The 24,735-nt window shown below is 43.6% G+C and overlaps 1 protein-coding gene across 5 annotated transcripts in view; it reads right to left on the bottom strand.

Moving 5' to 3' along the window:
- KANSL3 (KAT8 regulatory NSL complex subunit 3) overlaps nt 1-24,735 on the bottom strand; it is a 470,654-nt gene that overhangs the window by 71,586 nt on the left and 374,333 nt on the right. For 2 of the 5 annotated variants that reach the window (XM_069214408.1, XM_069214407.1), the window contains one exon: nt 8,818-8,989. In XM_069214408.1, the coding sequence (XP_069070509.1) occupies nt 8,818-8,989 (172 nt within the window). The remainder of the gene's footprint in view (nt 1-8,817; nt 8,990-24,735) is intronic. The other 3 variants (XM_069214411.1, XM_069214410.1, XM_069214409.1) reach the window with 2 other exon arrangements.

Here is a 24,735-nt window from a genome sequence, read left to right as displayed (position 1 = left end):
TTATATAGTGTGAGCTCAACCCCAAGCTATTGGAGCGGTTTACAAAAGCACCAGTTACATTACACACAAACATATATATTTTTGAAAGGCACAGTGAGATTAAGTGATTTGCTCAGAACCACAGGATGATCATCAGACGCTGAGAGTTGAACATGGTTCGCTAACTTTAAATTGGGCAGGTTGAAATGTTTTATAATCCAAAAAATCAATATTTTTTTAAGAAGCTTGACTGTATTAACAATAAAAGATATAAACATGTTCTCTGTGCTTTATTTGTTTAATTACGTTATTACCTGCTCGCCTCTTCTTTCTCACGTACTATTCTGCTCCTCTATCTCAATATAAATAACCACAACTTGCACAAACTACCTATCCCTCTCATTCTTCCTTTATACCTATTATCTATAGCTCACACCAATATCTATTCACCATGCCACATAATTCATCTACACAAATACACTACACAACATACAATTCCACACCACACAAATAAACAATTCCAATACAACACACACAATTCTACTACACACCACATACATCCACTACACTACAAACCAAAACACACAGATAAAAACAATGCCAATAGATCTGACTCTCACAAATGTGAGACTGATTGCATAGCAAATGCTTGTTTTTATTTTCTGACCGCGCCTTTGACAGACTCATGGTGAGATTTTAAGGCCTTTCTAGATTCCTCTGGTGATTCCTTGTCACAGGATCCTTCCCGCTTACCTTACCTTCTCTGAGAGGTTGATGAAATGTCACTGTTCTCTTCAGAAATGACAGATAATTTAGATTTAGACTTCTGAAGCCACAGAGGAAGCTTCCCCTCACCATCATTCAATGTTATTGTAGAAAAGGTTTGAAAGATCTTACAGTCTTTCAACTTATGTTAAGGGTGCAGACCGTAAATACAATCCTGGTTTGGGTCCTATGCATGCAGTCTTATCTTTCCACAAGAATTACAGGGTCTACGTAACCCTTTCTTAGGTGTTTCAGACATAATGCCAATAAAGTACAAGCATTGGTAAATGCATTAGGTTTCGCCTATGTGATCAATAATGTTTTGTTTTTTGTGTAGCTAGGTGAATAGTGTTGCATAAATATAAAAATGGGGAGAAAGAACAGCTTCCTTATTTTAAGAGCGATGCCCTGCTAATGGGAACTACTGACCGAACTGACAAGTTTAAATACTTAGGGCATGACAAATAATGCTTTTTTGTGTCCATGACAATGTTTCCGAAGCACACAGCTTTCCCCACTCTTTATACTTTGCTGCATCAATGCTTATTAGCTCCAGACAGGAAGCGCTGCAAGACGTCATTCGCTGTAATGAAAATCGAAGTGGAAAACTGACAATAGAAGTCAGACCTGCTCGTTGCAGCAAAGAGTAAACTGCAGTCATATTGGCATGTGTTTTTGTTGCTGGTGGAAAAATGAAAACAATATTGACATCTCACATTGCTAGTAATTTTCCGGGACACCGAGTTCTTGAGTTTCTTTGAAAGTTGGTCGCTACTCTTCATGTTTCTGGGTGCCAGGAAAGCCCAAGTAGCTTCGTTTTAAAACCAACGCAGCTGGCACACAATGGTGAGAAATCATCTGCACGCCTGGATGAGAGATGTCAAGCCCAGACTCAAATGCTCTAATTATTTGCAACTTCAGACTAAAACGAGTGCTATGAAAACACCTGAGAAAATACACATGCTCCTGCTCCTGCTGCAGCTGTAACTAGCTGTCTACCGGTGATTCAGGTGTCGAAGGCTCCGCGTTATGCTGTAAGCAGCCGGTTTGTCCTTCACTCTCTGATAAACCCGAGGAAAGTGCCAGTGTGAAAGCTGCCGCAGTTTAAGTAGCCTCCAAGTATCTATCAGTGAAAAGAAAGAGCACTGTCTGTGTGTGGAGGAGCACAAGAATGCTTTTATGAGGTGGCAACTACTGCACCCTTTGCAAGGGATATTTCTAACTAATAATTCAGCCGCAGTGTTGTGCAGAAGGAAGTTCTGTTCTGTCCAAATAGTGACAGTTTTATTTTCAGATGCTCTCTGGAAAATGTCTGTTTCAAATTTTGGCAGGCCTGGGCTGACTGAGTCTCTGCTGATTGATGCAGTCAGCACAGCTTAATGCCTCCATGTCCCAGTACACAATAAAGGTAAGGTTAGCAGGTCATAAGGAGGTCCAATGTTTGCTAACCAAAAATATGAAAAAGCAGTAGCTGATTAGCACACCCTTAAAGCTTGGCAGAAGCTAAGCACTACTGTGTAGCAGGTATAAAAAGAATGAAATGTCGCTGGAGGTATAATGGTCCAGGTTATAAATCTGTACGTTCGCATAAACTAAATGATTTGAAAATGGAGGATTTGACAACCAAAAGTTAATGTAATGTAACGAGATGGCCTGAGATGGAAGAATGAACAGAGAGGTCCCTATCAGAACAGCAACAGCATTTTAATAATGTGCAAATGCTGAGTGAGGCAGAGTTGGAAGGAGGTCGATAGTTGTTAACAGATAGAAAGATCGATTGAACATCTGTTTTTCAGAAGTTAGATTTAAGAAAGGGAATGATCTTCCTGTGAAGTGCAAATAGAAGAAGCCAAAAAAGCAGGTGGAAGAAACACGAAGGACCGCATCGATATTGGTTTCAACATGTGGTGCAAGATGACCAAAACACACAGGACTCGGGGGAGACTGCAGGGTGTGTCTGCTGGGTATTGCATAGTTAGAGAACGATTAGATGACATTTTCCCAGCTGCCTTTTCGAAAGCTGAACAATAACACTCACCAGAAGGAAATCCAACAAGTTTAGAAACGGGTTTGTATACGCCATGATTAACGTAGGACCCTTTAACAGACACGAACTCAACAAAGCATATACTTGTCTCATTCTTCTCCCGACGACCCAGAACTGGAAAGGGGCCTTAAACCTGCCAGCTAGGCAGTACACAAAGTGGCAAGTTAACTACTTTGTGAGTGTTTTGTTGTGCAGTGTACATGCATAGAGCAAGCGCTGTTCACGGTAAAAATAAAAATAAGCGCAAACACAGTGCTGTGCTCGTTTACCTAATCTCTCTGTAGCTGCACGCATTTCAAGCGTGCATGTTAAAGTCAATCCTGAAATGGGTACAGCCACTGGGAGATTAGGTAAACAAGCACAGCGCAAGCGCTGTGCTGAGTAAGGCACACTTAAAATGAAAAATAAGCACAGCGCAAGTGCTGTGCAGGGTAAAAATAAAAATAAGCACAGCACTGTGCTTGTTTACTTAATATCCCCATGGCCGCACGTATTTCAAGCGTGCTTGTTGAAGGCAATCTTGAAATGTGTGCAGCCACAGTGATATTAGGTTTACAAGCATAGCGCAAACGCTGCGCAGGGTACAGCACAAACAGCCACAACGCAAGAGCTGTGCAGACAACAACTTAAAAAGCAAGCATTTTCAATGCAACAGGTCTCGCATTTGTTCAAGTTAGAGCTATTAGCGTTGTAAAGCAAAAAAAAAAAAAAACGCAGCGCGATTGCGCTATGTAAAATGCAGCACGATCGCGCTGCGTGGAAAATAAACAGATAAAGTAGTCTGAACTCCAGGCTGAAAACATCGAACCTCGTATGTTTTTGGTACTTTACCGGTGCTGTGTAGGTGGGCTAAACACCGGAAAAAGCATGAGTATGCATGCCTTACACAAATGAAAGCAAGCGGATTTTAAAAGTCAAGCCCATGAACCAATGTAGGTGACTGACGTGGCATGGGCGAGGTTTGAAGCCCAAAGAGAAGAATGGACCGAGCACTTTGTGCTCAGCCATAAAAACGTCCCACAAAGCGGATTAAAACAGTACTTGGTCGACAGGAAACTAAGAGCAAACACATGAGAAACAAGCATTGGTAAATGCAGGAAATATGCTGCAGCCAATAGAAATAAAGGAAAAGTAAGTGGCAAGTACAAGAACCAATGAAAAGCAAGGAAATCAAGGGAGTGCGATGCAACCCACTTATAAGATATATATATTAAATACAATTAAATTCACAAGCACAGCTCAAGCAAATCCTTAAAAAAAAAAAAAAAGCTTACAATACCAGTTTGTAGAGAAAACTGAGCAGAGCTCAAGGTCTTCCTTCATATGACATGCCATAGAAAATCTGAGGGAATGAGCCTCTGTGATGAGGGTTCTAAAGGGAACTGTCACCTGAATGACTGGACTTTGGGTCTTTTTTAATTATGGGAATAAGCTATTAAAGTGAATGGCATTGACACTGCTTTCCAAGTAGACATTCTACATTGCCATGGGACTCTCATTTCAACGACGGAAATGATTCAAGCATGTGAATCTATGAAGGATCCAATACTGGAGAATGGGTAAACCACCTTAGGAAGGAACATAGGTTTTGTCTTGGGCAATATCTTGTCCTTATCAACATATATGAAGAGTTCCTGCAGTGTGCGAGCCTGGCACTCACTAATATGGCAAAGAGAGGCACTCACTAATATGGCAAAGAGAGGTTATCGCAACAAGGCAGGCTACATTTCATGAAATGTACTGAAGTGGGCATGAATGTAAGGGTTCAAATAGGGGATCAATGAGCCTGGTAATCACAATGTTAAAGTTCCACACTGGTGATGGTGGACCATAGGAAGAATGATCCTCTTAAGGCCTTCGATGAACACCTTAATTACAGGTAAAAAGGAATGCTCTGTTTTGCATGTATGTGACTACAGCCGATGATGGATGCTGTACTGAAGTGTTAACTAAGCCATCTTCTGGAAAAGGTTGTTGAAGATGTCTTGGACACCAGGTATTAGAGGATCTATCTTCTTGGCCATGCAATAGTGGAAAAATAATTCAGACTTTGAAGCAAAGCATGCCTGTGTGGTGGGATTATGGGACTCACGCTGGATGCCCTTGCCTTCCTGTGGGAAACCCAAGTAACCAAAGTCTAAGACCTGAGGTGCCAGAACGTATTGCTTGGGATCTGGGTCTCAGCATTGTCCTTGGTTCCTGATGAACCAGCCTGTTGGGAAGCCTCTCATAGGAAGTGATTAACATTTGCGCAAGAGCTGAATAGCACAGCTGGCTGGCCCAGGTGAAAACCATGAGGATGAGGTTCTGCAACGTTTGCTGCATCTTCTGCACCAATAGTAGAAACAGCAGAATGGTCAGAAAAGAGTAGGCAAATATCCCTTACCAGTTGATCAATAGTGCAATGCTAAGGGTGTGGTGACCTGGAGGTGAAGTTAAGGCATTATGTGTTCTTGGGGTAGCAAACAGGGCTACTTCAGGCATGCCAAACTCCTGGAAATACTGGTATAGGACATAAGGACCTGTAGGATGCAGTTCCCACTTGCGGACTTTTTGATGCATCTTGCTTAACAGGTCTGCCTGATTGTTATCAATTCCCAAAAAGTATTACACCATTATGTAACTGTAGTGATGAATTACCCAACTGCAGATTGTCTGAGCTAGCAGGGAAATGACAGCAAGTGAGTGTTACCATGCTTTTGACGGTAACCCTTTGAGGGCCTGGGATGGTCTTGCCAGTGAGGGAATTCCAAACTGCTGCCACTACAAGCCTTCAAGCCTAGAGGCTGGGAGAATCACAGTAAGTGTCTAGACTCAGCCAGTATAGGCTCTGAATGTTCTACCTGCTACTATGCACCCATCAACCATACCCCATAACAATACCAATAGAAAATTCCAGGTCTGTGAGGCTCATTACCCATTAATGTGTGGAATACCACTGCTCCTTGGGTATGCCATCTGCTTCGCGGGGCAGGACTTAATGCATGAATGGTAGCGGGGTACCTGGCTGCTATTTGTACTATGCATTGCTCTGAGAGGGAGCTTCCTTGTCCAAACTACTTGCGGTGATCAGGTTCCTGCACGTTTTCAGAAATAGAATGCCCACAAAACATTAATGTATGTAGCATGTGTTGCTGTTCATAGTGTTGGGCGCAGGATGTTTGCAACTTGTTTTTCTTCACAGAAGCCTTTCGAGTCACAAATTATAGTGTTTCCTCCCTTACTTGGCAGCATGCATGGGTATCAACTCTATGTTAGATTTTTTTTTTTTTTAATGCCATCAGGTTTGGATGTGTACCAACAGGGCTCCGTGTTTGGCACCACTAGCACTTTCTGACTCAGCCACTACAGTATATATACATTGGATGACCCACTGACATCAATCAAATCTCAAAAGAAAATGCTTCTGGTGCCAACAGCCTTTCAAACAAGCAGTTGCAATGCAACACGTCTCGCATTTGCTCGAGTTAGAGCTATTAGCGTTGTAAACTCCTAACCGGACTTTTGTTGCAACACAAATTAAAAGAAAAAAACACAGCATGATCGTGCTATGTAAAACGCAGCTCGGCAGTGCTGAAATTGAAAATGGAATAACTGAGTGCGATCGCACTATGTAAACCACAGCGACTGCGCTGCATGGAAAATAAAAAGATAAATTAGTCCTGAAATCATGCTGAAACCATCGAGCCCCCATATGTTTTCAGTAGTTTACCCGGTGCTGTGTAGGTGTGCTAAACACAGGAAAAGGCATGGCGTGTGCATGCCTTTTACAAATGAAAGCAAGCAGATTTTAAAAGGCAAGCCCACGAACCAATGAAAGTGACTGATGTGACATGGGCGTGGTTAGAAGCCCAAAGAGAGATCACAGCAGCAGAAGGAGCGCTTTGCGCTCGCCCCTGAAAAGGAACGTTGAGATACAAAGGAAGAGCTTCCCATATAGTTTATGGTGTTGGTTTTTCTCTGGCAGCAGTACTGTTGTTTGGAGGCAATCATGAGAAATGTAACGCTGTTTTTCCAGCCCCAGTACTTTCTCCTTCCATCATTAAACTTAGACTTTAGAGTGCAGTTGTGTGTTTAAGAGAGGTAGGTGATGCCCAGGGCTACACTAATGTACATGAAGTTTTGGGTCCAGCTTGGCAGCACAGCTGTCGCTTAACCTTATGTGATCAACATAAAAGAGCTTATAGGATACTACTGAGAAGGGCTTAGGCTTCATCCTTATGTTGGTTCCACTGAGACAGGATTTGATTGGGCTAATTTTGTGAGTTTCCGTTAAAAACAGAGCTTGAGATGTACTTTTTGTGGCTACACATTTACTCAATACAGCAGGACTGAGTTGGATAGTAGCAGACCAATTACAATGGCTATTGGTCTAATGTGTTTATTATAAAATGTTATGATAAAGACAACAAGCCTCATGTTTTATTGTGAAAAGCATACATTAAAATCAATAGGCATTTACTGGTGGATTGTTACTCTAAATATATTTAGTAGGCATATGTTTTGGAGAAGGTTAATTCCTGTGATAAACCAAGTATATAGAACATTTGCTTTGTGAAAGTTTTTATTTTTTTAAACTTGGTCATTTTTTTGATACCTTTCTACTTTTATGAATGTGTGTCTTGTGAAAAAGCTTATGCTCAGAACAGTAGGCTTCAGTTGGCTATGGAGACAAGCCATGTGCATGATAGGTACACAAGAAATGTCATGTTATGACAAAGGCAGTTGGCCTAGCTTATTTACTTTGAAAACATTTATTAAAGCCAGTAAGTCTTCAACAGTTGGTTGCTATCACATATTTTGTGTGAAACAGTTATTAAGGCTTAAACGCAAAGTGGCCCAAAAATAAAAAAAATGGATCAGCGATGGGGCAGGTAAAGCCTCAGCAGCTAAGGGGTTGATATCTCAAGGCTACTGCAGTTTCTATATGTTAGGGCCCAGTTTGTACATTAAAGGGCCTTCTCCTACAGTTTCCCTATTTCAGGCCCTGCCTTAGCAGTTGTAATAACTAAGGTCCTGAATCCAGCTTGTTCAATAAAGGCTTGCTTACCACAGTTTCAATATAGCGGCCCAACGTTTACGGTTTCAGTACCTCAGCACCTTGCATATCTTATTTCAGTAAGCCATGGCATAACCCCTGCAGTCACATCAGTCTTGCAGTTTTTATGTCTCAGGGTTCAGTCCCTTCAGTTTCAATATTATCAAGATTTGTGCCTACAACTTTGCTTCCCTAGGCCAAGCACAGCCTTTCATTTATATCCAGAGCCAAAAAGCTCAACATGGTCCTGCAACATTACTATTCAAAGCCCCTTCCATGAAGATTCACTATTTCAGGATTAGGGCCCTTCAGATTCAATATTGGCCTGGTTCCTGCAGTTTCAAAATACCACGTCCGAGTCCTGTAGGTATAACAACTATCACTCTGCTTCTACATTCAGGGCATGGCTCCTGCAGATTCAATAATCCAGAGTTTAGCTCCTGGGGTTGGTATATATCCTTGTGAACGTTTCTACAGTTTATTCACATCAACGCCATGCTCACGCTCACTCACTATCAGGCCGTAGCTTCTAAAGTTTAGCTTACCCCGTGTCCTTTCACATGTACTTATAAGACCCAGAACCCAGATTATTTTCTGACAGTCTGGATCCTACTGTTTTAGTATTCCAGGGTCCAGCTTCCACGCTTTCCATAGTTCAAGGGCAGTTTGAACATCTCAAAGATTAGCACCTTCAGTTTCAATACGCCAGACCCAGGTTTCAAAGGTTACACAATCTCACTTCCTGATTTTGAATTCTATGTTCCTGGTACAGTTTCCTCATATACATCTATAGTACATGTTCTACACCATCAAACAGCATCACTTTCTGCACTTCCGTAATTAAGTGTCAACACTGCCTGCACCACTTTCAATAATAAACCCTAGTCAAAAGCTCATGTGTCATATAACCACTGTTTTCAGCAATTCTACAATGAAGTAAGTGAACCTGAACATCACCCTTAGTAGAAAGGTATGGCTAGTGCCTCACCTACAGATGCTGTGGAAGCAGTTGTCCTGCTGGATGCCTTCTCAGAGGAGGGGCTCTCCCCAACGAAGGATGATCTACTTGCCTCAGCCATAGAGGTTTGCAAGGACAGCTTGCTAGAAGATGATGTGTTAATAGTTGGTATCCCAAGAGTCCGATGGATAGAATCTGGAACCTGCAATTGTTAGAAAGGCACAGGTTATGCATTGCAGGGACTCTAACAGTCATACAATTCCCCTCCTGTTTTCTACCTTGGTAAGATATCTTGCTTTCAGAAGGACTGGGCTGGTGAATATTGCAAAGTGATTAAAGAAAAGCTAGTGGCCCTGTATGCATGGGCAGTGTTGCTTTCAGTTGTCTTCTCGTACCCCCAGCTCATTTACTACCTGGGTCTAATATTCAGGTTCTGCCTCACATCAAGATAGTTCCTTCTAATCCTGCCATTACAAATTATGTAATTGCCTGGAGAGCAGCATTGACTGGCAAGGGTACTGTAGGACTAGGATAACAAGAGTCACTGATATCATTATTTACTAATATGCCTTAAGCCCTGCATGCATGGCAATACTATAACAAATAGAAAACCTTGTGGGAGCCTTTAAACGTAAACATGATCACATAGATATAATCATCAAAATTAATGTATGAAACTGAGCTGCAGCTCTGGAATGGTTAACATGTAATGCTTGCAAAAAGTGTGGAGTGTAGCTTAGGTGGTTTTACTGTATTGGTCCTGACTGGCACTTTTTTCACTTTCACAGGGCATTCATGTTTGCAGATTTAGTATGTTCCACAGAAAACTGAAGGACTTTCATACCCTGGATACTATGGAAGGTCCTCTATGTATCTGAAGTGGTAAATACAAGAATGTTTCTGGCTAATGTGAAATTCTGAAACAAAGAATGAGTCAAACAATAACTTCATCGCTTTGGAAAACTGGATAGGGTTTCACAGTGAAGAATGACTTCAAATCTCTAGTTTAAATGGCACACAGGACCACTGCAAGGAACGTAGTCTTCTAGGTAAACAGTTTAATGTCATTTGCCTAAATAGTTATTAAAATCCAACTTGATCATTACATTTGATTTTGATAAATATTATGAGGTAATTGTTACTTACTTAGTAAGCATTTGTGGCATGCAGTCCTGTAGATTCACATGCTTAGTGTAACCCTACCATCTAGTGTTGGGCTCAGATGTGTGTAAGTTGTTTTTCTTTCGAGTCACGAGGTAGAGTGTCTCTTCCGCTTGCTGTCAATGTGAATGGTGATGGAATCTATTGTTCGATTGTTTTCTGGTAAGACGGGAGAGGATGGAATGTGAAGCAGAGTGCAGTTTAGTGAGATGTCCATGCTAAAAAGGTTTGTGATAACCCATAAAAGTAACTGTAACAAACAGGTGTCTGGTGAGGAGGCTGGGTGCATGTTAATCCACAGCACTATATGCCACAGACAGATGCTTTCTGAGTAAGTAACATTTTCAGTTTGAGCCATGTGTAGCTGTAGATGCACATACTTTGCACAGACTGTAAAGAAGTTCTCCTCCATAAGCAGTGGCTAACCTGTTGGTGTTGCAGTTGTTTGATATAGTGTACTTAGAATCGCTTGGCCCACACTGGCTTGCTGGCGGGCCAGCACATTTACAAAGTAATGTTTTGTAAATGTATGTGGTGTAGACCATGTAGCTGCTTTATATATGTCAGCTATAAGTATATTACCCAGAAATGTAATTGAAGCTCCTTTTTATGCATGGAGTGAGCTCTAGGAGGGATAGGTAAAGTTCTTTTAGCTTTAGCATAGCATGTTTGGATGCATTTAACAATCCAATGTGCAATACTTAAATAGCCCTTCCTTTGTGTGGTTTTGAAAAGGCAACAATCAGTTACTGGGTTTACCTAAATGTTTTGGTTCTATCAATATAATACATAAGGGCTTGTTTTACGTCTGAGGTATGTAGTGCCCGTTCCGCAAATAAATTAGGTTGGGGGAAAAAAGACTGGAATTTCAAAAGACTGATTAAGATGGAATTGAGACACCACCTTTGGAAGAAATGTAGGATTGGTACGTAGTACCACCCTATCACTATGTAGTTGAAAGAAGAATTCTTCTAAAGTTGCTGCCTGAAGTTCACTGATAATTTAAGTCCTTCCAAGAAGGCATTGATGACTGAGACCTGATTAGTGATGTGTGTTGTCTGTTTTGCAGATGTGCGGCTACTGCCACAAAGTGTGGCCTTATAGATTTAAAAGCAAAACCAGAAGTATGTAAATTAAATAGACAATATCTGAACCTAGGTTGCTAAAGGATCAATGCTTTTCGGATCACAATAATGAACAAATCTTTTTCACTTAGCAGCATAGCAGGAACGAGTAGTGGGCCTACATGCTTCTTTAAGAATGCCCATACATGGTTGTCGTAAATTCAAGTTACCAAACTGTAAGTCTTCAGGAGCCAAATTGCAAGACTGAGAGACCTGGGCTTTGGATGCCTGATTTCTCCATGACTCTGCTTAGAGCTGCCTGTTAGGCAGTACCTTGTAGGGAACTACTGAGAGTTCTAGGAGTGTGGTGAACCATGGTTACAAAACACTCAACTGGGAGTCACTAGGATGAGGGTGAGATGTTTGCAAACCACAAACAGAAGTAGTGGGAGAGGTAGAAAAGCGTAAGCCAATATCCCAGACCAGCTTAGGCATAGTGTGTTGGCCCTGTACTTGGGAACCTGGAAGTTAAGTATAAGCATTTGGCGTTTTCTGCTGTGGCAAAAAGGTCTATTTGTGGTTGGCCACAATGCCGGAATTATGGCCACTGTTCCCATTCGTGATCGTTAGCACCTCCTGCTGAGGAGATCTACAAAGTAGTCATCCACTCCCGGGAGATACTCCGCTACAGGCGAAAGAGGTACCAGAGTACCTACCTCCAAATGGTCTGGGCTAGATGAGAAAGCTAAGGGGGTTTGGTGGCCCCCTGATTTTGGAGACAATGCACGGCAGTCATGTTATCCGTTTCGATCAGACCTACATTGCCGATCAGGTGAGGAAGGAAGGCTTTGAGCGCTAGGTTAATAGCTAGCAACTCCAGGTGAATGATATGGAGATGTCTCTGGCTGGATGTCCAGTGTCCCTGGACAGTTAGATCTTGTAAATGCTTACCCATCCCCTAAGGGAGGCATCAGTTGTTATGGGTCTCTGTGGAACTGGGTCTAGGAAAGGCTGTCCTTTTAAGAAGTTGTTGTTGGTGTTCCACCACTGCAGAGAGTGGCAAGCTTGACGGCCAACCAACACTAGATATTCCCGCTGACCCTCTGCTTGAGTCCACTGATGCGCTAAGCACTCTTACAATGGACGCGTGTTGAGTCTAGCATGAGGTACTATGGCTATGCATGAAGCCATCATACAGAAGAGATGCCATAATGTTCTTCCTGTTACCTGCTGATAAGGCTGAAATTGGGGAATGAGTGCCTGGAAGGATTAAATCCTGGCAGCCCTGGGTAAGCTATTTCCTGTGGTGAGTCAAGGATGGCTCCCAGATCAGGTTGTATTCAAAGTGGTTGGAGGTGTCCTTTGCCTACATTGATGGTAAAGCCTAGTTGATGAAGTAGGTTTATGGTGGCCTGAGTGTGCTGGAAGCACTTTCGACGAATTGAGATTTTTATGAGTCAGTCGTCTAGATATAGGAAGAGGTTATATTTTGTCTGCGCAGGTGAGCAGCAACTACTGCTAGACATTTGGTGAAGACTGTGGAGCCAGTTGTGTACCCGAAAGGAAGCACTTTGAATTGGAAATGCTGCCTATCACAAACCTGAGGAAGTGGTGATTCGACAGGTGAAGAGGAATGTGGTAATAGGCGGCCTTGAGGTCAAGCGTGGCCATGAAGTCCCCTTGTTGTAATAACAGGATGGCATCTTGAAGAGTGACCATGTGAAGGTGCTTGGAGAGAATGTATTTGTTTAGGGGTCTGAGGTCCAAAACTGGTCTCAGGGGACCATTCTTTTTGTGAATACGAAGTTAAGTGAACAGACTCCTGGGCTCTGGTGGTGGATGGCACTGGTTCAATGGCAACCTTTTTAAGGAGCACCTGAAATTCTCCCCTGAGCAACTGCTGGTGTTTTGGTGAAAGTTGGTGTTTGTGAGGTGGGATGTTTGGAGTAGAAGTGAGCTGCAGACAATAACATGTTGGATAATATCCTAGAACCACTGGCTGGAGGTGATATCCTGCAAGGAGGGAAAAAACCCTTGTACTCTACTCCCGACAGGTGTTATGTGGTTGGGGGGATTGGTGGTTGTGGCAGAGGGTTTTGTGAATTTGCCTTTGCTTCCAACTTTAGAATTGTTACCCCTGTAGGGGCCTCTGCAGTATCCTCTAGGTGAGGTGGTTTGTGCCTGGGGACAATGACAGAAGGTGGAGGTCTCAGGGGAGGTTGACTTTGAGCCTCGTCAATATCAGGACTGGTGAAGGGAGCCACAGTGAGATGGTGTCTGCAACATCCCCATGGCCTTAGCGGTCTCATTGTTTTTTTTTGTTTTTTTCCCCAGGACTGTGTTGACCTGAGGACTAAAAAGGTGTTTCCCATTGAACAGCAGGGCCAATAGGTTTTGCTGGACCTTAGGTTTAAAACTTGTAACTCTGAGCCAAGCAAGTCTTCTGAGAAGGACACCATAATTTATGCCTCTAGCTGCAGGTGTCAGCAGTGTAGAGGAATCAGCGTATGGTTGCATTAGAAACCAGCTTACCCTCAGTGGCAATCTGATATGCCCCCTTTATTTGTGCTCCTCTGGGAGATGTTGGAGGATCTCCTCCATCTTGTTCAGGTGGCCGCTGTCAGAGAGGAGGCCAATGGAATCTGTGATTCTCCAGTGGTTGGCAGACTGGGCAGCCATCATCTTACCCGCAAAACATCCATCTTTTCACTCTCTTTATCTGGTGGAGGTGCCTCACCAGATGTTTGTGAGTTGGCCCGCTTGCATTATGTGGCAACTACCAAGAAATCAGGCTGGTGTTGTCCCTTTATCTGTATAGGGTCATTGGATGACGCCTTGTCATTTGTCTCGAACTGTGGCGTAATCATGCAAGACCTAACATAGCTATTGAAGATGTCAGCAGTATGTCACAACATGCCTTTCAGCATCAACAAGTATTGTGCCGAGCTTTGGGTGGAGAATAAAGTCTCTAATAAAAGTCGGCCTCTAGAGGCTCGATATGTAACTACACTGTGTGAAAGGTGGCAACCCTTCCTATAAGGTCATGGTAGGTGGAGGTGTTGTCTGGGGGAGAAGGTATAGCAAGATACAGAACAGGGTCTGCATTAGCAGGTGCTTCTACGTCATAAGAGTCGCAGGGGTCCTCATGTGGTAGGAAAGGAAAGTCATACCCTTGTTCTCCCCACTGTGTAAAAGTGGATTCAACCCTCTGGTGAGTATGGTGCAGGGGCAGCAGGTGAAGCTGGTGGTGACTGTAGGAAGCCGGCTCTTTATAAAGTGGACAAAAAAAGAGGTATGTAAAGAGTCCGAGCAAACCCAAAGGAATTTTAGAGAAAGAAGTTACACCCCAAATGCTCTCTTTTCTGGTAGTGTGGGCGAGCAGTTAGACATATCAGAGGGTAGTGCTAAGCATGTATTGCATATACATCGGCAGTAAGTGAGACACACTCAATAAAGAAATCCAGCACCAATTTATAAAAATATTATGTACTTTTATATAAATTTTGATACAAAGATTATCAGAATTGGGGGGGGGGGGGGGAGGGAGGTCAGAAAAGTACTTAGAGTTATGAATTTTTATATTTTTCATAAGTTGAGGGCAATTTTTGGAGCGGTAATGTTATCCAATGAGGGAAAAGCCTAGACTGCATACTGGTACCTAGCAACGACTTACAGGATCCACCTTCTGGAGTTAAGGTAAGTATGGGGCAAGGTCCAAGGCAGCATTAACAGGTCATTGCAGGAGACAATGGGGTGTCTGGGTGCACAGGTGCTTTTTAGCGTCAGGTGCTATAATGTTATCCTACGGGAAAAGAAACATATACTGCATTTGGGCACTTAGCCATGACCTAGAGGACTGTTCTTCTGGAGTTAAGATAAGTAAGGGGCCAGGTCCAAAACAGTACCAGCAGTTCACTTCGAGAGGCACTGAGGAGTTCATGTGCTTTTCAGCCTTGGGTGCACTAATGTTTGCCTACGGGAAAGAAGCAGACACTGCATATGGGCACTTAGCAACAGCTTACTGGACTGTTCATCTGGGTCTGAGGTGACGATAGGGCAAGGTCCAAGGCCACACCAACAGTTCACCTCAGGAGGGCTCTGGTATGTCCGGGTGCAGAAGTGTGTAATGGTGCTGGGTGTCTCATTCACTTCAATGGGAAATGGTCTGGTCACAAAGTTGGTGCAATCTGGGACTGGAATGTCAGTCAGGGGGAACCCACAAGGGGACTTAACCTTTGAGGTCCTCAGTCATGTGGGCACACCATTGGTTCACTCCTCCCTGGGTTGTGGTGCTCGGGTGCAGTGGTGTCTTTTGGCATCGGGTCTGGTGCTGGAGTTACTCGCAGCTGGAGGGGAGTCTGCATAAACAGGCTGCAGATGCCATTGGGAAGTCCACAGTGGGCAGGCACAGGGTGGGCTTCATCTCTGGAGGGCCTGAGAACCATGCTGGCACCACTGGGCCACTTCAGCTCGGGCTAGGTGGCTCAGGTGCAGTAGTGATGTCCGGCGTCGGTTTTTGGCGGCCTAGGTCCTCCTAGTTCTTTCTAGGGTTGCCTGCAAATGCTCCTCTGCTCCAAGGGAGTTCTTGGCGATATGTGAAGCACTGGCAGCTCTCCTGGTTTCTTGGAGGCTGCAGTGGCAGGAGAGGTCAGTTCTAGAGGGTAGCAGGCAGCTTAGCAGGGTTGGTGCCAAGTCAGTCTTGCCTCTTGGTTCTCAGGTCAGCAGTCCTCTTTTGTCCACTCCTTTTGTGTCCAGCAAAGATCTGAGCATCTGGTATCAGGGGACCCCTAAATTCTCAATTTAAGGGGAGTGAAGGGTAGTAGCCAATGGGCTACTTACCCTTGTGGTCACTACACCCCCTAGATGACCACTCCCTTTGGAGAGTGGGCATCACCCTGTCCCAGAATTCCTAATTCCACCACACACACAATGGTAGAATTTCTAAGGCGGTGTGCATTTCAGGCTGATCACCTTATGGGTGTGTCCAGGCTGGATAAGAAACACACCTCCTGCATGGCGCCAGATGGGCCCTGGGGTAGGGAGGTTGGCATCTTCCTTTGAGGAAGGCTAGATCTACATACTAAAGGTTGTGGGCTTCTTTGAAGCCTCCTGCTTTGAAATGTAGTTCATCCTGTGGGGAGGGATGTAAAACACCGCTACCCAAACAGGCTTAGTTTCTGACCTCCAAAGAGGAATGGCTCTAACCCTTGGGGGGGTCAGATTTGCGTCTCTTGGTAGATTAGCTAGCACTAGTCAGTAAACTCACTAACAGTTGGTAGGTTTTCAAGGGACAACTCGAAGGTGCCCTCTCTGGGTGCATGCGTTAATAAATTCATCACTAGAATCAGTGAGGGTTTAATTATACAAGACGTTAGATATCAAAATCCCTATTTTCAGTAAAGTCATCATGTAGCTGGGGATCTTGTATTGATCAGTGGCCAGCAGATGTACTTAAAATGGCTTCCCTGTGCACTTACTATGTCTAAAAATCGACAAAGACATAGCAGGGGCATATCTGCCTTAGGGGTGTAAGGACTGCTGTAGGGGTGACTTACAAATATAATATGCAGTGTTAAGGGGGCATGGCACACAGGCTGTGTGCCATGTCGTGGTTTCACGTTTATGGCGTGTAGGAAAGTGCCCCTTTTGGCATGGTTACCCCCTCATTTTTTGCCTGATATCCGATGCTAACTTGACTGAGTGTGTGCTGAGATCCTGCTAACCAGGCCCCAGCACCTGTGTTCTTTCCCTAATCTATACCACTGCTTCCACGATTGGCACACCCCTGGCACACAGCTAAGTTTTTGTAAAAGGTACCAGTGGTACCCAAGGGCCCTGTGGACAGAAAGGGTCCCTAAGGGCTACAGCATGTATTATGCCATCCTATGGGACCCCTCACTAGGCACATGCACACTGCCATTCAGCTTGTGTGTGCTGATGGAGGGAAAAAGGTAAAGTCGATATGGCATCCCTCTCTGGGAGCCATGCCTACCAATCACTGACTGCAGCATATGAAAGTCACCCCTCTAGTAGGCCTTACAGCCCTAAAGCAGGGTGCACTACACCACAGGTGAGGGCATACCTCCATGAGCAATATGACCCTATAGTTTTTAAGTCCATTCATAGACCCTGTAGGTGCAGTATAGCCATATTGAGTACATGGGCTGGGAGTTTGACATTACGATCTCCACAGCTCCATAATGGCTTCAATGTAGACAGTAAAGTTTGGTATCAAACGTCTCAGCTCAATAAACCTAGACTGATGCCAGTGTTGGATTTATTGTAAAATGCACATAGAAGGCATCTTAGAGATTCCCTCTGAAGTCCACTGAACTCTAGGGTGTGGCTGACCAGTGTATGCCAGCCTACCACTACCTGATGAGTTTCTGACCCCATGGGGTGAGACCCTTTATGTTCTCAGGAGTCAGGGACAAAGCCTGCTCTGAGTGGAGGTGCTTCACACCTCTCCATTGCAAAAACAGCAACACTTGGCGGTAAGCCTCAAAAGCTCTCGTCTTTTGTTCTGCTGCCTCAGGGCCCTCCAGCTTGTGGTGATGCCTGAACCCTGCGAGCAGCTCTGTCCACAAAGAAACCTCCAACCAGGACTCCAGAACACTCTGGATCCGCATGTCCTGCCCGTTCTGCACCAGACACCCACGGTCTGAGTACAGGTGGATAACCTGACGAGAGAGAGTCCCCAGGCGATTCTGATCTCAAGTCCACTCCAGGTTGACCCCTTCTGGCCACCACAATACCTGCACCAGTAGCCCCCTGGCCCAGGGGAACCCAACCAACAGTCCATCAACGTCCAGAGGAGCCTCAACATATCTGTCCAGCCATTAGTCTTCTTCAGGCGACCCCCTGGACCAAGCTTGCAGCCTCTTTGTGAACCTGGAGTTTTCCATTGAAAAGCTTTGGGCACCTGACGCTGTGTTTACACCCTGCATCCCGTTGCCCCTGTGCCGCTGAGGGCGTTATTTTGGTGCTTACCTGTGGCCACCCGGTGCTGATCTAAATCCTCCAGGGCCCGTTCCCTGAAACTGTAGGTACTTACCTGTAAACCTTTCACTTCCGAAACTTCCCTGTCTCCATAGGATTCCACAGGACACCCAACACCAAATTTGACCTCTGCACCTGGTCGGCCCAATGCTGCTGGTGGTGCATCCTTGGTGTCTTCCTAAGATTTGCCCTGTGGACACTTTAACCCCTGAAAACTTGGACCATAAGTCTAGTACTTACCTTAACCTGTGTCTATACTTCTTACCCCCTAGGACTACATTGCCTTCAATAAAAAGTGTCGACTTTTGATATTGAAAAGTATTACTTACCAGAAAACTGCTTTATCTGTGAATTTCAAACAAATACTTGAAAGTGATACATTCTTGAAACTGTACTTACCTGCAACAAAGATCCTTTTGGTTCTAGAAATAAAGTAACAAAGTATATTTTTTGATACATAAACATTGGCCTGGAGTTAATCATTGAGTGTGTGCCTCATTTCTTGAATGTGTGTGTACAACAAATGATTATCACTACCCTCTGATAAGCCTAACTGCTCAACCACACTACCACAAAAGAGAGCATTACTATTATCTACTTTAGTCTCTGTAAAGCTTCTGAGGATCCAGTGGACTCTGTGCACACTATACCATACTTTGATACTGTAGATAAAGAGCCAGCTTCCTACAGGGAGCACCTTGCCATACAGCCTGCATGAGTTTGGTGCTGGGTCCCTCAGAGTGGCACAAGTTGTGCTGCAGCTCTTCAGTACATAGGCTCTAGGTACTAGAGGTACCACTTACTAGGGACTTACAAAAGGTGTAACAGGGCCTGGTCACTTGGGGGGGTGGTCAAGTGACCTAGTGCTTTGTTTTAGGAAAGGAACACTGGCACTAGGGACCTGGTTAGCAGGAACCAGTCAAAGTTGCATCAGAAATCAGTCAAAAAGTGGGGTTGGGGGGGAGGGGAAGAGGAGAAATGCAACCAGAACTCAGCATCCTACACTGATTGTGTATGGTGCTCTGCAGGCGCTGGTGTTTGGGTGATGTGCACTGGGCTTGTGGCCGTGTCCGACTTTTTCCTATGCTTTGGTGGTGGTGAGGTCTTCAAAGCCTTTTCAAAGGGCAACAATTTCTTCACTGGCTGTGCATCGGTATGAGGAGGTCTTGTAATAATGTGGACAATGTTTGGATGTATCATTATATCTTTTTACCTAGAGTCTACCTACTCTTGTAGACACAGGAACACAGACTCCACAGGCTCAGAACTGTGTGCTTGTTTGCCGAAGGTGTAGGGTTTCGGCTCCGATGACGACATTTTCTGTGGGAGTGGTTTCAGCTCCGAAGCGGGTGTTTTTTTTAAGATGACAGTGTTCTGACACCAAGGGTTTCGGCTTTGATGGTTGACTCAGCTCCTATACATGAGGAGTCAGTTCAGGAGCGTCTGACCTGAGCTGGGTGTTTCCGAGGCAGCAAGTAGGGGCCAATCATGGCCCAAAAGTAGTGGTGTCCCAATGATGTCCCAATGATGGATTGGCAGATCTGGGGTTGGGAGGCAACCCATTGTGGTGATATGGTGAGGTTGGGATTGAGGTGGAGAATGCACAATACTCAGAGCTTGATCTGGTGGGAAATCTTGCGTCTGCCTCAATGCCACAGCTGTTGTCGGGAAGAAGGTGCCTTTGTCTGCAGCTGACGCCTGGGCCTTTGCGTCCTCTTAAAGGTCCTCGGGTACAAAGCGCTCCGGTGTTTCTTTTATGCTGCAGTGGAACATTTCGAGGCATCGAGCTCGACAGTCACACAGCGTCTTCTTGGAGCGAAAAGAATTGCGGGCCTTGCAGGTAGCCTCCTCGTGTTCAGGGTAGAGGACAAATTTACACACCTGGTGGAGATCGGTGCGTAGGTCCTTGGTGTGGCATTGAGGACAAAATATTGAAAGGGCTACATTTCATCACTGGGTGGACATGGTGCAGAAAAAGCCACGAATGAGAACAATACAGATGGTATTTCCAAATGACACTGATTCACTGATTGAGACACATCTTTGAAAGTTGATGGCACTTGACTGTCCTCAGAAGTCAAGATGATGACTTTCGGAGTATTCTTCCCAGTAGGACAGGAAGTGCTCTGAGCTTCTTCGAATGCTATTCTCCTCAGGATTGATGGCTTCACCTGAAGTGACTAAGCCATCACTCGAAGAACCAGCCTTCAACGTCTTGGGCGTATGCTAGACTGTCTGGTCTTTCAAGGATCAGATTGTATTTGGGTATTTGGAACTGTGGATTTATGGTCTTTGCAATGAGTCTTTTCGACTTCAAAAGTCTCTTGTTCTGTGTCTTGGTGTCTCCCGGGGCCTCTTGTGCCTAGACCTCATCGTCGTCGGAGAAACACATTTCCTTCATCAACAGGGTACTCCTTCTTTACATTTCCATTTCCATTTCTGACATGCCTGCCATGTCTGTGTTTGTCCAATGTGCCCTAAGTATTTTGTCCCTGTAAACTACTGTTTTCGGTTTAAAATACAAGGGCGGGACTCAGTCCTCTGACTTACACTCTCAAGGCAAACAGAACATGCAGACTGTAAGTTTGATGTTTAAGGCAAACTTTGGTGGTATTTTGGGCAAAACTTGAAGATGACAGTCATGCTTTAACATGACACTGACAAATCCCAGGGATCCCACGTTAACTAGTAAACATTCTTTGAATGTCAACCCCTCCTGACAAAACCCATTGGAAGAAAACTCTGAAGCATCGAACAAAGTTCTATGTTCCTTCTACTGCTTTTGAAGACTGTTCGAAGAATCTTTGACAAATTCTGTCAAAAAAAAAAAAAAAGGTCGGGAGACTTCCGATGCACTTCCATACCCAACGGTGGATTCTAAATTGGTGGACATGTACATGGGAACTGTGGGATTATGGCTGACATCATAGGGACTCCACCCCTGTTGACTTCAACCACAAACTTAGTAAAACTTTGAGAACAATAGGAACACTTTTATACCCAACAATCTGAATATTGGATTCTGCAAAGCATGTGAATCCTGACGAGAATTCACGCCGCAAAAGGCTGCTTTCAAATGGAAATTCATGGGAACACATGCCTGCCAGAGGGCGGATGTTCAGGATGGCATCATTTTGAAGTACACGCATGACTATCATTAAATGAAGTTGCTTTGCAATGGTAGGAATAGTAGAACCCTGCAAAAGTAAAGAACAATGTAAAGCACTGCCAAAAACCTTAGATCCTATCCAGATAAAACAGTGAAACACTCTCTGCATGCAAGTTCAACTTGGTAAAGGCAAGTAGAAAACTGAGCAAAAAAAGGATAAGGAGTTCTAAAAGTCAATTTTCCTTTCTTAATGGCAGCATAGAGTTCTTCTGCTCTGAAGGTTTATAGCTCATTAGTCTTTCATGGAAGTAACTTAATATCCATTATCTTCACTGATTAAAAAGTTTAGGGGTTGGATTGTTCAAAGTTACTATGAAATCCAATACCTGGTGAGGTGTTTTAACAAGATGAGCCAGGTGCACAAAGCCCACTAAATGGCATTTGAGAAACCTAATTTTGTAATGCAAATAAAAGAGGTAAGGTATTACTGCACGCTCCCAATTACCATTAATTATGACTATTCAAACATCTACTTTGACGGCTAAATTTGCCAAAGAAAAAACAAGCCAATGTTATGAATAAACTGAACAGTTCCCAGAACAAATAATTTAAACCATTAAAGTCAGTACTGTTTTTGAGCAGCAACTTTCCATATCTATCTGATTAATTGTCAGACTTAAGTGAGCTAAAGACTTGAGCACCAAGTTCTACAGGTCAATGATCAGGAAGAGACATGGTTTGTGGAGAAAAATTCAACATGGTAAAATATCTATAGCACTGATGACCCAAATGTACCTCTATATCCTAGAAAGAAAGAGGATAAAAAAAACAATGAGAACTATTTGTATGAAGTGTTCCTGCTGAGATCATTCACTTCCATATCAGTGAAATGGATGAAGAGTATATACAAATTTCAGTCTCTAGGTCCAGGAGCAGGGCAGCCTAAAGAAAGATGGACTGACCACCTTTACGGTCCTCTCCAGCATGTATAACTGTGACCATTCAGTTTCATGTGTTATAAACCAGCTACTAGGAATCCCTAAAAATGTGGAAAATAGGGTCCAATAGTGTTGTGTGTAGTATCATCGCTGATAGCAGTCTACTCTGAATGGGCCAAGATGACAGATCACTAGTCAGCGTCAATGGCAATTAAACATGTCAGAAGCAGAAAGGCTTTGCATTGGATTGAATGCAATCATGCTACGATGAAAGAAAAATTGAGGAATGTAGACTTTACATACAGAGGTACCAAGTAGTTGAAAGTGGCTCTAATGGTCTGTTCAGATGCACAGCAGATCTGGTTTGTGATGAGGGACTGACCAACCATCGTCTGTGTAAGAGTAAGGATGAACTCCCCATTTTTACAATGTGGCCTCATGCCACTGCTTTGGCAACATCCAAAAGTGATGAATTGAGACCAAAGGGTAAGACTTTGCACTGTTAATGAGATGATGAGCTTCATCTTTAACAAACCAACAGCATTTTTGGTACGAAGCCTGTACAGTAACGTGAAAACCTGCTTCCTGGACATGGGTTGAGGATCTCCAATTTCTCTGCTCTATGGATTCCCAAACATGAGTCAGAATATTCAATATAGTTGTACTCCCCCGGTCTTGGATCAACTCTATGGCACTCAAAACTAGTACTTCTTTCAGGCTCTCCAAAGAAGCCAAAATTTTGACTCACAACCGAAAGATCCCAAGGGTTTGGAGAAATTGCTTCCACTCTTACTTTAGAACAGAATTGCTGGTCTCATAGTAGTTTCTACAACATTCTGTTGTTAATTACAATTTCACTCTAGTGTTTGGAATGAATGTCAGGATTATGCTAAGATCTAAGGCAAACTGACATTGCAATAACTGCTCCAGTCATACAGTAGGCAAGCATCCCATCTGTGATTGGATTAAAAAGAAACTTTTCATCAAAAAGGTTGGTCAAACAGTAACCTGTACTTGTTAAATGATGATGACACAAGCCAAGCCTATCTTGACAAAACACAGCATAAGGACATGGCCCACTGCTACTGACTGTATATTTATACCTGGTGCTCCATATTTGATTGGGCAACAACTTTGACAAGCCCACCAGAAAGCCCAGTGAGATAACCCCTTACTCCTGATATCTGATGTTATCTGCAGGCCATGAATTTGAATAACAGCAAGGGCAATGCAAACTTTCATCCTTCCCAGTGGTATTGAACTTGCCAATATCAATACCTGTGATTTACACCACTGGAATAGAAATACTGTGTAATTAAGCAGTACAGAAAACCAAATTGCATTAACTCATCCCATAATTTCAAAGTGTGAGGCAGAGGCGTACCCCACCTTCACTTGAAATAAATTGGTTTTAGAATGTGTTCTTTGTTTTTGGGGACGGAAGAGGACACCTCACACATGGTTCTCTGGATGTTCACTACTGAAGGTGACATTACATCCAAACAAATGTTATCACTGGGTGACTGTATTCTTTTCCCAGGCTTTATTAGAGCAAATTGAGACAGGCACATACTGAGCTTTGAGTTACTGACCACATGTACAAAGGATGGCATCTAAATAATCTGATCATGTACCTTGTTAGTGAAGGTCTTACCTGAACTCCCTCATCTCAGATGGGGGAGATGGCCCATTCACTTCAACATTTCCCACAATACCTACAAATATTGCAATGAATTCACAAGAAGCAGGGATGTTCATTTATGCAGAAGGGCTGTAGACAACTAAGGGGAAGAAAATCGGACCAACGTCTATCCCTTGCAATATCAAGTGGATTAGTATCATCATTAAAAGCTAAGGGAAAAACTGAGATGTGTAGCTTAGGCTGACAATACCTAAGCTTCATATCCACACATTCCCTGAAAAAAAACACATCTCTGTCCACAAAGCATAGAGAACCCACCTCTGGCTTCCAGGAGGCAGGGGTAGGGAAATAATGTCAAGCAGTTATACAGGACAAAAACAGTCACTAGTCTGAAAGAAGGATATTATCTTTACCGGAATCACAAACGTGAAGGTCTTGTTCAGGATAAAAAGGTTGCAGTATTAGAATTTAAACAACATTTGTACAACACCAATGCCACTTGTTAACCATGAAGAGACTGGAATAGACAATGTAATAGATGTAATGGGAGTGCCTTCTATATTGCTCTGCATTCTAGGATTTTTTATCCCTCAAGTAACAGCTCTGGGGAGAACATGTGGAGTTTGCTATATGACCTATTGCCTAACGTGACATAAGCAAAGCAGCCTGCACGATTCTAAATCCTGGTGGAACAAACATTACCCACTATGCCACAAATCTGGAATGGTTTCAGGCAGGGAGCTGGTGGTAAACCATTGCACCTTTTGTTCTGTGCTATTTGAGTAAGGGGAACAACCAGCCCACATTTGGAGGACAGTTAAAAATTAAAATGGTGACTGGTAAAGACAAAATATACACTGTATAGCACCTTAGCCCTATCAAATTTAAAATGGGAAAAGGAGGGACAACTTGATGTAATCAACAACCCTTTTAAAGGCTACATCCATTTTGCATGGGCACAAAACCTTATCTGATTAAAAAGAAAAAAATAATCACTATCACAGGGAATCTGTGCAACCATCTCTGCAAGGCTGA

Source organism: Pleurodeles waltl, chromosome 11, assembly GCF_031143425.1.
Source record: "Pleurodeles waltl isolate 20211129_DDA chromosome 11, aPleWal1.hap1.20221129, whole genome shotgun sequence".
Classification (NCBI taxonomy): Eukaryota; Metazoa; Chordata; class Amphibia; order Caudata; family Salamandridae; genus Pleurodeles; species Pleurodeles waltl.
Note: the sequence above shows the minus strand (reverse complement) of the source record. Positions and strands in the feature narration are given on the sequence as shown.